The sequence below is a fragment of the Phlebotomus argentipes genome, unplaced genomic scaffold (genome assembly GCF_947086385.1).
Source record: "Phlebotomus argentipes unplaced genomic scaffold, Phlebotomus argentipes genome assembly contig_5, whole genome shotgun sequence".
Classification (NCBI taxonomy): Eukaryota; Metazoa; Arthropoda; class Insecta; order Diptera; family Psychodidae; genus Phlebotomus; species Phlebotomus argentipes.
Genome location: NW_026776165.1, coordinates 4,238,165 through 4,249,988, shown reverse-complemented (window position 1 = coordinate 4,249,988; position 11,824 = coordinate 4,238,165). Strand labels below are relative to the sequence as shown.

Sequence of the window (11,824 nt, the reverse complement as noted above, 5' to 3'; positions counted from 1 at the left end):
CACACACGACACAACCTTTTCTGCAAATCATTTTTGCCACTTTTGCACTTTATGTGCACTTTTCCATCGCCACAGCGCAGCACTTTATGGTCCAAGTGAATAAAATTGAAGTGTATACAGCGTATTTGGATTAGCTTTTTGGCCATTTCAGTGCCAAATGCAATTTTGATTTTCAACAATGCCAAAAAAAAACACATTTTTCCCCCAATATTCGCTATTTTTATCAGTCATATCTTCGAACATTCAGATGTCACTGCTTCAAGTCATGGCAAGAAAACAATTGTAAATCTCATTCTATGACGTTTTCTTTCAGCAATCGCAATGAACAAAGCGAGAAAATGCAATTTGAGGAATTTCCATCCGACTAGCGTGTGGAATGCTGGAGTTCTCCCCTCACAAGGCACGCATGTTCTCCCAGATTCTCACGATTGATTCTCTCCCCCAGACTTTCCTATGAGACATACACACCATACTCAGTGGGATTGCATAACATGTGCGGTTCATATGTTCTCCATCAGCAAAATCCCAAAAGCATCAGCATAGATGAGAGAGAAAGAGGATCTGATGCAACAAAGACACGAGATTATCATGGCGTTCGGTTGCATGCGGAGCTTTGAAAAAGCCAAAATACTATTAGCATATCATATATGTTGTACACCGAAGTGTATAATTAATTCTGCCAAATTCACTGGACTGCATTAAAAATTGCTGTTCGGTGGATTTCAGTGGACAAAACCATTGTATGAGCATTTCACATGCAATTAAGCGCACAGGTGGTGTGGACAATAGAATGATTTTCCTTTGACTGGAAAAATCATTGTGCTTGGCCAGTGAAAAGTCCTGCAAAGTCCCATATTGCAGTTGCCATTTCAATAGGCACACAGGCTTGTGAATGACAGGATAATACCCTCTGGCGTCATTACATGGCGAAAGCTCATGTGAGGAGCACAATGGAATATTAATTAAATAGATTAAAGGACTCAATGTTGCCTGATTGCATCATTTGTGGCCATTTGCAACGTTCATTCCCATGCTCACCTTGGAGATTTCCCAAAAAAAAAAAAATACAAACGCAAGAATGCTCGGCAATGAGACGGAAAAATTGCATCATTTTGATAGGAGAGTTTAGCAGTCGTAAAAATCCCAGGTTTTGTCACACTGTGTCTTTGGCAGTCGGAGGCAATAAAAATTTTAATACTTTCGAGAAGAGGCACAACCGTAAAAGTGATGGAAATTTAAGGGAATTTTTCATACCGCGTAATATCATTTTGTTTCCGTTTTATTCATCTATAATTTTACGATTTTTTTCCCCTTTTCATATGCGCGCACATTGGGTGAAATTGAATGGCAAGAATTTCGCCCTCCTGCGAAGCATTTCCATCCGTGATTTCCTCTCTCTCTCTGTTTGGGTCTTTGTCGCTTTGGAAGAGACCTTTTAAAATATATCGTGTGAGTCGTAAAAACTATTTTCCCTCTTCGGCAGTAAATCAACAGGGTGCTGGAATACCCTAGTAATTTGGTGAATGAAAATACCTATAAAACTCATCATAATAATTTCCACACAACACCCAATTCACCCTTACCACGGACTCTTCGATGTGCCCTTGTGGCGGAGAACAAAGAAAACCCTCAAATGTACGCGCTCAGTTGGGCCTTCCTTCTATGCCTATTGAACATGCACCATTACGCATCTACGACTATGCGCGGAGTTTCGCTTTGGCGATACTACTGGGTCGATGCGGTAGTTTTGGGGTGTTTTCGCGTAGCATTTCGGAGGATTTCCGCTGGGAAAACCCCTTTAGGTCTCTTCGGGAGAGTTTTAGCTGATTTCATCAGCTCTCGAATGCATCCAACATCTTGAAAATAGACTTAGAATTGAGCAAACCACAGGGGTTTAATCATATGCTATACATCTCTTGAACTTTTCATCCAAAGTTATGCAACAACCGCCTCTCCAAGGCTGTGCAGAACCGATGACAAGACTATCAGCGGTGTTGTTGGTTGTGAGACATGCCCGAAAATTCTTTTGGCTTCGCAAACAAATATATTAGAATCCATCTGAATGGCTGCAGAGGCATTTTTGACTGAATGGCGCGCACTATACATTTGAATAAAAATACCCTCCCTCGCGGTGGATATATTTTATTTTCATTGAATGATAAACACTACGAGCAATATTGCGTCAGATTCACAAACAAAAATAGGTGGACAACAATCAAAATTCATCCACCGAGACATGGTGAGGTGATTTTCCAAATTAATTCCCATATTCAGTAGACGGTCTTTTTTTTGTGGACGCGCCAAGAGCGGAAAATTCTGTTGATGGCAATTTGCATATCTGAAAATGGTCACTCGCGCTTCTGGTGTCATGGCAGATATTTGTGAGAGACAAAGGGGCGAGAGATGAGTGGTGCGTGGCGATGCGTTGGTCCTTTCTCAGAGTCATCAAGAGTGCAACGCATGAGACTCCAACATCCCAGGCCCAGGGCTCCCTGGCTTACGTAGCCCAGAAAGAGTGTGTGGAGAGTTTCTCTGGTGTGTTCTTTTCGCACAATAATTCCACGGATGAGAGATCTACCCAGTATTTTTCCCCATATTCCTCTCCATATTGTTTGTCACTCTTTTTTTCTCCTCTCGCTCGATTCTCCTCACCTTCTTCACCGCCTCGCCCCGTCTTCACCTCGATAGGCTTCGCATATGAAGTGAGCACAGCGAGAAAAAAGCGCTGAAAAAGAAATAAAACACACCATATACACAAAACTTGTTCCAAAAGAGAAAGAACAGGTTTCCAGTTCCACATCGCATCTAATATGTGCACAAAATACAAATGCGACTCGCACATAAGCCTGTGTTCATTTTGTATATAATTCGATCTCTTACATATGGGCTTGAAAGTCGAATGGTACAAACATCGGGCCCCATGGCACTCCATTCGAGAGATGCCTTATTTTTAACTTTGGGGATACAAAGAAAAAAAAAGAGAGAAAAAGGAAGGCATCGCGGAGAGAAAAACATCCTCTCCGTGTTTTCATTGTTCCGTCTTCAATAAAACTGTTTAATTACACTTCCAAAATATCGCCACACATTTCAATTGCAGCCATATCGGTCTCACTTGCTCCGACAGAATTCAATACGCCAGCTTTGCTACCGGTTAGTTCTGTATGGCACACGCATACGGGACAAATGGTCGAATGTTTCAGGGGAAATAATGGGAATTTTTCAAAAGCCGTTGGATTGATTGAAGAGTTTCAGTTTGGAAGGACTGAACATCCTACACAGATTGCCAAGTTAATTCTCTATCCACTGATCTAGCTTAGAGAGAAAAGAGAGTAAAGTGACTGATTTTTCAAAATGGCCGACCGACGCTCAAAGTTAGTGAAAATATTTGGCGTTTGAATGACTATGTCACATTTTTAATCTATGAAATAGAGCTTAAATACAACTGAAATGTGAATTTCTAGCAATATTTTGCAATTATATGGGGATTAATAAAAATGTGCTTTTAATTTAAGAGTCTCGAAATCCAAGATGGCAGCGAAATCCAGCACAAGCGACTCTAGAACTGCCATGAGAAATATACTAAGCGGTGCTTCTGCGATGAAATCTTGCTGAAATCATTGTGAAATGTTGAAATTTCAACGGATTGCCGTACCTTTCTTTGCGCAGCTATATTTTTCCAGAGCATCTCAAGATGGAATGGTTGGCTTTGTGTGTGTGTGTGTGTGTGTGTGTGTGTGTGAGCAACTGTGTATGGTTTGACACAATTGTAGGAGCATTTATCGTTGATTAGCACGCGATATCGGAGGCGAGCAACTTCTGATACGCGTGTTTCCAGTACTTTCTGGAATATTCTTTGACTTGAAACTCTACCAGATCGTTGATAAGTCCACAATCTGTCCACCGCGCGAGAGCATGCTTGCTGCATGACCGGAACAAGGCATTTGGTCACAGTGGCGAATTAACACTTGAATTGCGCTTGCACCCCTTCCCTTAGTGCATATCTAAGTTGCATAAATTTTGGAAATTACAATTGCACGCTCTCCCAACAGTCACACATCTGCTGTGCCACATTCCGCCAGTTGTTGTCCCCTTATGCGATCATACGATGGCACTTTTTCTTCGCCTTTGACTGCAAGAGAGGCAAATTTTCTCTTATTTCTGCCAATGGCACGCACTTATTAAACTCGTCCCAGAAGATTGCTATTTTCTTCTTCACATCATTATAAAGCTATCGACGTCAAAGGACTGCTCCTATATTCACCTCACACTCTCCCCCTTCTGCTCACATTGCCATCAGCCAAAGGGGAGACCTAGAAATCAACCAAGAGAGATGATATCAAAGAAGAACTGCAACATGAACATTTGCAGAAGACTCACAGTGTGTCTTTTTTATCTATGGCCTTTTCGAGAATAAAGCATGAAAAAGAGAGAATATTGCTTTTATGATTTAGCAGAGAAAATGTTCTATTTGTGAAGTTGTTTACAGCCAGAGAACATTTGTATGTATTTATACAAATAAGAGAGGCACAAGAGAAGGCAGAAAAAAGCCCATGTAGAGCTCCTATAGCACTCTTCTGTGTCTCACTCTGGCACAGCAATTTATTTCAGTTTGTGCCTCTCCCTTATGTAAAAGGAAACTGCTTCAAATGATGGTTAGGTACACATCATTTTTGTACACTGTGCACAAAGAACAAAATCTTGCGTCTATGTATGCTGCCACTTCTATCTACTTTATATCTACCTATTTACTCGAAACCGATTTAAGCGAACCGGCGAACAACGGTCTAGCTATTGCCAGCAGTTGAGCTCCCGGATAGTTACTCACCTCAATTTGTATTCCGATATTAACTGACTGTGATCTGACTATGATTTGACTGTGATTTAACTGTCATTTGACTACGTAGTTTGAAAGTCGTGTTTCTCTGCACAATCTTATATCTCCGGTTATTTTATCCAATCGTGCTCCACAATTTGTTCAGCGCTAATCTTAACTCAAGAGCTAGAATTTGGTTGAGGTTATGTTTAGGTTATACCGCACGAAAGCCTTACAGGAAATGCATATGGAGGATTTACAGCGCTATAATGTTTCGATGCATGGCATGAGCTCAGTTTTCTGGTCATCCATCAACGCCACCAGAAGGTTCCCTTGCCAGTGAGCAAAGGTGGCATTATGTTGGTCATGCGTCTCTTTCTGCTGCATTGAGTGCGCGGCTCTTCCCTCCTCTTCGGCGTGTAACAAGCTGGCGAATGTATGACTACATCTTACCCATAGGCGATCAATGTAAATCAGGCGTGTATATAGTGCGATGTACAAGAGTGGTGTTAATGTGTGTTAAGTAGAAACGAAGGAGGGCTGTTGGTGTGCGCATGCCGAGTGTGTGTACATCAGTCACGTATTCTGGGTTGATGTGGTGGGGAAGTGGGATCCGAAGCTATAAAACTGCGCGAACAATCACCGGCCGGGTCAGTCAATCCAGAGCGTTCTTACTTGTTATGTTGTTGTTAATACGCTGAATTACGTTTTTGATTTCACACACAAAATCCCAAGGAGCCCAGGCATAAGAGAGATAGAGAGTCAGAAGAAGTTCCTTGATAAGAAAGCCCCTGAGCCGCGTTCTCAACACACTATCCCGGGGAAAATTATGAGTCGCGAGTGAAGTTGCAGATATCCTTCAGCATCCAGTTCGATATCACAGTTGCTAGATGACTTTTTTAAATTATATTTTTAATTACATGTGTAACAATACGATATCAAGGTGATATTTAAGTGCTGTGAAAAGTCTATCTGCCGCTTAAATTTCTGGAGAAAAAAAAAAGACACGAGAGAAGACTTGTGAACGCCAACATCAAGAGAAGAGAAGAGGAAGAAATCTGCAGAAAGGACAGAGATTCCAAAGAAGGCCTGAACAAGGACAGCCAAGACGAAGTGCAGTCAATTGCTGTGTTAGAATCTACAAAAAAAAGAGGAGCAAAATAGGGGGCAGAAAGAAGAATCAAACCAAGATTTTCGATATTGTTGAGAGACCAATGAAAATGGAGGTGTTGTCAGTACAAAGTATGTTTCAACGGGAGTTCGGCCCGACTAAATTGGATGTCAAAGGTGAGTTCGCGAGCCCTATAATCTCCACATATTCTCCCCACTTCTCAATTCAACCGATCAGCCGATAGTTTTTTGCCCTTTCTCGCCATTTACCAACTCAACATCTCGCCGAATGCACTCAGAGTGGTACAAAACAATATTTTCTAATAATAGCACATACGAAAAAAGAGCCCGAGTCTCTCTTGTATTGGTAATTGTATAGTGAAAGCGATTTTTTTTTATTACATCAGCCTCTCTATAATTTCCTACCGTTCCCGTTCATATTCAAAAGCCATTCATATGATTTTTTTTTTCTTCCACCACATATATCTCCTCTCTCCCTCTCTCGGTCAAATGGGTAAAATTGCCTCTGTTGCTAAGCGAACTTTCTCGGCACTCTCATAGAGTCACGTACACAGGCAACTCTTTCGGCACCAACACAGCTGGCTCGCGAGTGTCCGTCAGCGGACTGAGAGTGTCAAAAATTGGTCAAAAAATGCTTCTTTTTTTTGCCCCCCCCCCCCCCCCCCTCTTTCTCTCTCTTGGAATATAGAGAGAGATGTAATTATTGGGAGAACCTTCAAAATGGATGAATAAAAAATTATATATGACATAGAAGAGTCGCTATGTACTCTGCCTCATATTGATATATCACAATGCTATATCGCTGCGCGGGTCCCCCCTTTATGTATATATACATAATACACAGAAAAAAAAGTGGGAAAGAAGAGGAAGAAAACAATGGAATAAGAATAGCAGAACTTTTCGACATCGCGAAAGGGTGCGCGAGCGAGATGGCAGAGCGCGCGGAGAGACAATATTCCTATGTGCAGCCTAGAACATAGAGCCTATGTACTACTGCCTCTCTCTATGGCACTGCTACGCTTGCGCATTGGGCATTTCTTTGTTCAGCTGATTCCCCCATATGAACACTCGGTGTGTGTGTGGCTGTGGTGGTGCCTTCGAGGCCGCTCTTCCGCAGCCGGGGTGTGAGGGCTTGATTGCAACATTTCGGCAGCCCTTTGGGGGTGGGGAGTGGGGGGGGGGGTGCTCCGTTCCCCAATGCCCTACCATTGCATCTCTCGCCCGCTCTCCCATGTGAATTTCGGCTGTCGGGAGTAATTAAAAATGTACGCTAGTCTAGTTTCATCATATCGCAAACACTCAACGGGGTATCAAGATTGAGGAGTGTAATTTTAGACTTGGGTAGTTGCTTCGCTTCTCGATTATTCGCCGGCAGTCGGTTGAATTAATTGGCTGTGCACAAGAGTGTGAGGCTGGATCTGATTGGGAAAATCTCTCTGATATAATTCTAGACTGGATCATACCATTGCAACCACCCACTGCAAGCCATCAGCAGTCGCAGGAGCAGCACGAGGATGCGCTGCAGGCCCTGTCGCTGCGCCTCCAGAATGAGCTGAAGGCGGCCAAGAGTCGGCACCTAGCGTGCACCGAGGTCCTCCTGCCAGCTGACCTCCTGCGGCGTGTGGCATCGGAGATGCTGTCCATGTCGGAGAAGGAACCATGTGGTATTCGTGGCTGTACAATTTACATTGAATTCGAGGAGGAGCCTAGCAATTCAAGGTAATTCATCCCCACCTAGCCTCCCTTTAAATTGATCCCCTTTCTAATCCGTATTTCTATCCCTTTTTTGCGTCTCCCGCAGGCGGATTGCCACGCTGAAGGCCGATCCTAGCACAGTATCAACTTTTGAGCTTTACCTGACTCTCAAGCAGGACAGGAGTGGGTGGACGTCAATATTGCCACAATTTCTCAAGAATTTGGCCCGTGGAAGTACAATAATGATAAGTCCAGATTTCAATTTAACAAAGAACAAATTGTATCGTTCCTTCAGTGAGTAAGCCAACACACACACACATCATTTTGTTAAGGAATTTTTCACTTATCATTCGGGGATAAGTTTTTCTTCTGAGATGAGAGAGAGAGAAAGAGAGCGCCATCATATGTGAATTTTATCGTGCTGTTTTAGGATCACACGATCCTAGCAATTTGTCGGGTTAAGGAGTGGAAAGAGAGAAGAAGAAAAAAACATACACAATGCGAGATGGAGAAACCAATTTACAGTGAAGGAGGAAGAAAACAAATTTTTGTGAGAGAATTTTGCATGCATTAGGTGGAACCTATCGTAATAGTTCTTAAGGATATATAAACTATATATATGCAAATATGATCTTATTTTGTGCAAACGATTGAGAGCAAGGAGGATCGATATTATCTGAAGAGATGAATCTTTTGCATATTATTTTCCTCAATTAATTACCCTGACGATCTTTTTTTTCTTCTAAGAATTATTGCTTTCAAAGTGAAGCGCAGAGTCTCGCATTTAGTGTGAAAATACTTAGAATTTGCGATGGAATTGCGAGAGAGAGAGAGAGTGAGGGAGATGAAGAGGGGTTGAAAACAATATGATTTTTTTTCTTTTTGAGAACAGAAAATACAGCCTAAGCAAGTGTGCAACACCTAGAGTATTAAACTGAAAGAGAATTAGGTTCAGCACACTTGCTAAGCTGTGATGATTGTGCAGATGCTTTTTATCTCTAAATTCCCGACTTAATGAGTCTCTGGATTGCAATTAATACTGGAACATCAAGTGAATCTTTTTCAACTCCAGAAGAGAGAGAGAGAGGGAAAAAAAGCACTCATTGTTCTGCATTCACACAATCATCTCCACTGTATTTTCTAATTGCACTTGAAGGAGAGGTGAAAAAAAAAGATTGTTTTCAATGAAGATGAAAAGAGGCACATTGTAAACTCACAATATATGTAAGTGGAAAAAAACTAAGTGTATTTATATTGATGTAATAACATTGGTAGTGGTTATTGCATACTGAATATGCTCGAAGAATATATATATATATATTGCTGAGAATTTATAGTAATGTGACGAGAATACTACATTGTGATCGGGGCACGAGAGAGATATTACAATCTCAGTTTTCTTTTAACAAGCGATTTAATTTTTCTTTCCACCTTCCCCTGAAAAGTAAGAAAACCCCTCACACTTTAATACTTATAAGATTTTTTTTTAAAATACCTTTAAAAGCGCACTGTCGGTTAATTCAAAGCTACAATAATTTGAATTACATTGTCTGAGCTGAGCTGGCAACAGTTGCGCCCTGTCCCCACCAAAAAAGGCACTTTTGAGAGCAATGGAGAGAAAAATTCTTTTTGAAAAAATTTTTAGAGGCTAAACAGCGAAAAAATACTTGCAATATCCGATGAGAAACGAGAGAGAGAGAGAGAGAGAGAACTCCTCTCCAATGGCGTGTTGTTTAATTGATGCAAAAAGAGAGTTTGCTGGCATGAAATTGAAAAAGAAGTTAAAATTAATGTGATCCAATTAAAGTTCAAATATTTCTAAATGTTAGAGAGGTAAAGAAAAAAACAAAACAAAACAATGAATGCGCGCGATTCTTGAGAAATTCTGGTCTTTTCTAAATATGACGAAAATTGTCCCTTCAAATCTGGTCATCGACATTTTATCACCATTTTTAATCATCCGCGACCCTTCAATCACACAGCACTTTCTTCATGATGAGATAAAGCATGCTAATTGGTAACACCGTTTCATTCTTAGCTTTTGCTTGTCTCGACAGCAGAAGAAAGTCTATATTTTTTTGTTATTTATTTGAATTCCTGATCACAATACGAGTTATCCCACCATGTGATTAATAAAAGTAGATGTGTAAGTAATTTTATATGATACATGATAGAAACAAAAACATCTTAGTATTAAAGCAAGAGCAGAGAGAAAGGGTGGAATTTAACGCGACAGCAGGCGGTGGACGAGGAAGAGATCATGCAAGGATTTTTGTAGAGAAGAAGAAGAAAGGAGAAAAGATATTAAATGTATGAATGTGTGTGCTATTCTCGATGGATAACAAAGAAGAAGAAAAAACAAGTAATCAGAATAAACGTTTGACGATTGCGTTTGTAGAGAGTCCTGTAGATTTTTATTTTCTTTTTTACTACAATATTTTTTTCTCTTTTTTTTTTACATTGAACCCCTTTTGTAAGAGGGAAAAAGAAGTGCGTGCGCGTTTTTTCGGCAGGAGAACTTTTTCTTTTTAAATATAGAAAGAAGTGTGGAGGAAAAAAAAAACACAGAGAAGAACTTTGCAGAAGTTTCTTTCGATACTTTCTCAAGTACAAGAAGTCCCGAATTATGGATTCCGCGATGATCCGACGTTCGGGATTAAGTGTCATTCTAATACAAGTAAACTTGCATTGGGATTGACATGATGATTTTTATTGATAATGTATTTGATATAATATATTTTGTAAGATGATACAAGCATGTATTAATAGAACGTAGGAAGCAAAACGTGATCAAAATCAGTTGTTGATTTCCCCGATCAGTCTTTTTTTTATTTTTCTTCAACTGACCGACAAAAGAATTTGAGATAGAGAGAGAGAGAGAGAGAGATTAGAGAAGAAACAAAACTTGGAAATCAAAGAAAATAGCATGTTTTCAGTATTTTCCTTTTCGTCATAAATGCCATTTTTTCCCCTTTAAATTTTTCTGTCTTTGAATTGTCAAATTCTCTGCAAATTTCTCTTCTCGATGTAAAATCTCGTGAAGAGTTTATTTCACAAAACAGAAATACATTAAAAAAAAACCTGCAAGATATCATAGAAAAAGAAAAAAAATAGAGAGATAAAGTCCCAACCAAATTTCTTCCTTTGCAATTTTACTCAAGTTTTTTTTTTTTCATACTAGATTTTAAGACAAATGTATTTAACGAAGAAATAAAAAGAAAAAAACAAAACAAATATAATTGTGAGTATATAAAAAAGAAGAAAAAATGAATAAAAAAAGTGATAGTATATTTCGTGATAATATTTAAGGAATATTGATTCAAGGAAGATGAGAAGATATCAAGGAATGATGATGAAGATGCGAAAGAGCCACCGTGAAAAATACAATTATAGAAAGAGAGAAAGAGAGAGAGAGAGAGAGAAGACCAATCTTGCAAGATCGGTGAGAGAAATGCACTCGTAAGCAGAAAAGTAAAGGATTAATTGAATAAAAAAAATGGAGTAAAAATAACTCATTTCACATAGAATATTGGAACAATGGATATGAAATCACTCAATATTACCCCCCTTATTGCATGTGTCACACTTATAATGGATGTCAAAATGGAAAAAATAGAAATATATTATAATGAAATAGTAGATTGAACCATATGGAATTAACCTTCTCAGCAGAAAACAACCAATTTAACGAGTACATAACCTATTTTGAGCATTGAATCAGTAAACCGACACCTTTATTTCTCAATTGATATAAGAGAAGATGAAATATATATATTACGTGTTTGATCAAGTCTAACATATTGTGATTTTTAATATTATGTATACATTACAATTTGAAATATTTTACAAAACATGATAAAATCAATGCCTTTTCAAATGTGGTGTCGTCGAGAGACTTTTCTTTGACATTCACACGCATGCAGAGGCATTTCTTCAACTTTTTTTTAAACGATTATTCGTGAGATCTTTGAAAAAAAATATTCATTTCACCTTTTTATTATTTTTGTCAAAATTATTATACACACAAAATGTGACGATATTTTATGTATTTTCTCTCGATTTGATGATAAATGAATGGAAAGAATACAAAAAAAAATTAAAGTTTCTATGAATCGAACGAATTATTTATAATTATAGATTTTTTATATATATATGTACTAAGAAATGATAAAAATTGACAAGATG

General features: G+C 39.2%; 1 protein-coding gene and 1 long non-coding RNA gene across 2 annotated transcripts; one reads left to right on the top strand and one right to left on the bottom strand.

The window, feature by feature from the left end:
- Positions 1 to 1,890: 1,890 nt before the first annotated feature.
- LOC132266056 (uncharacterized) lies at positions 1,891 to 5,264 on the bottom strand. Its single transcript, XR_009468598.1, has 3 exons — positions 4,378 to 5,264; positions 3,653 to 4,310; positions 1,891 to 2,725 (listed from the first exon to the last, which is right to left on the bottom strand). It is a non-coding gene; the product is annotated as an uncharacterized LOC132266056 (long non-coding RNA).
- A 191-nt stretch (positions 5,265 to 5,455) lies between these two features.
- On the top strand, positions 5,456 to 11,813 carry LOC132256103 (protein charybde-like). Its single transcript, XM_059752291.1, has 3 exons — positions 5,456 to 6,100; positions 7,396 to 7,663; positions 7,746 to 11,813. Exons 1-3 carry the CDS (start codon positions 6,028 to 6,030, stop codon positions 7,939 to 7,941), a joined length of 537 nt encoding a protein of 178 aa, XP_059608274.1. The 5' UTR covers positions 5,456 to 6,027; the 3' UTR covers positions 7,942 to 11,813.
- The last annotated feature ends 11 nt before the right edge of the window (positions 11,814 to 11,824 follow it).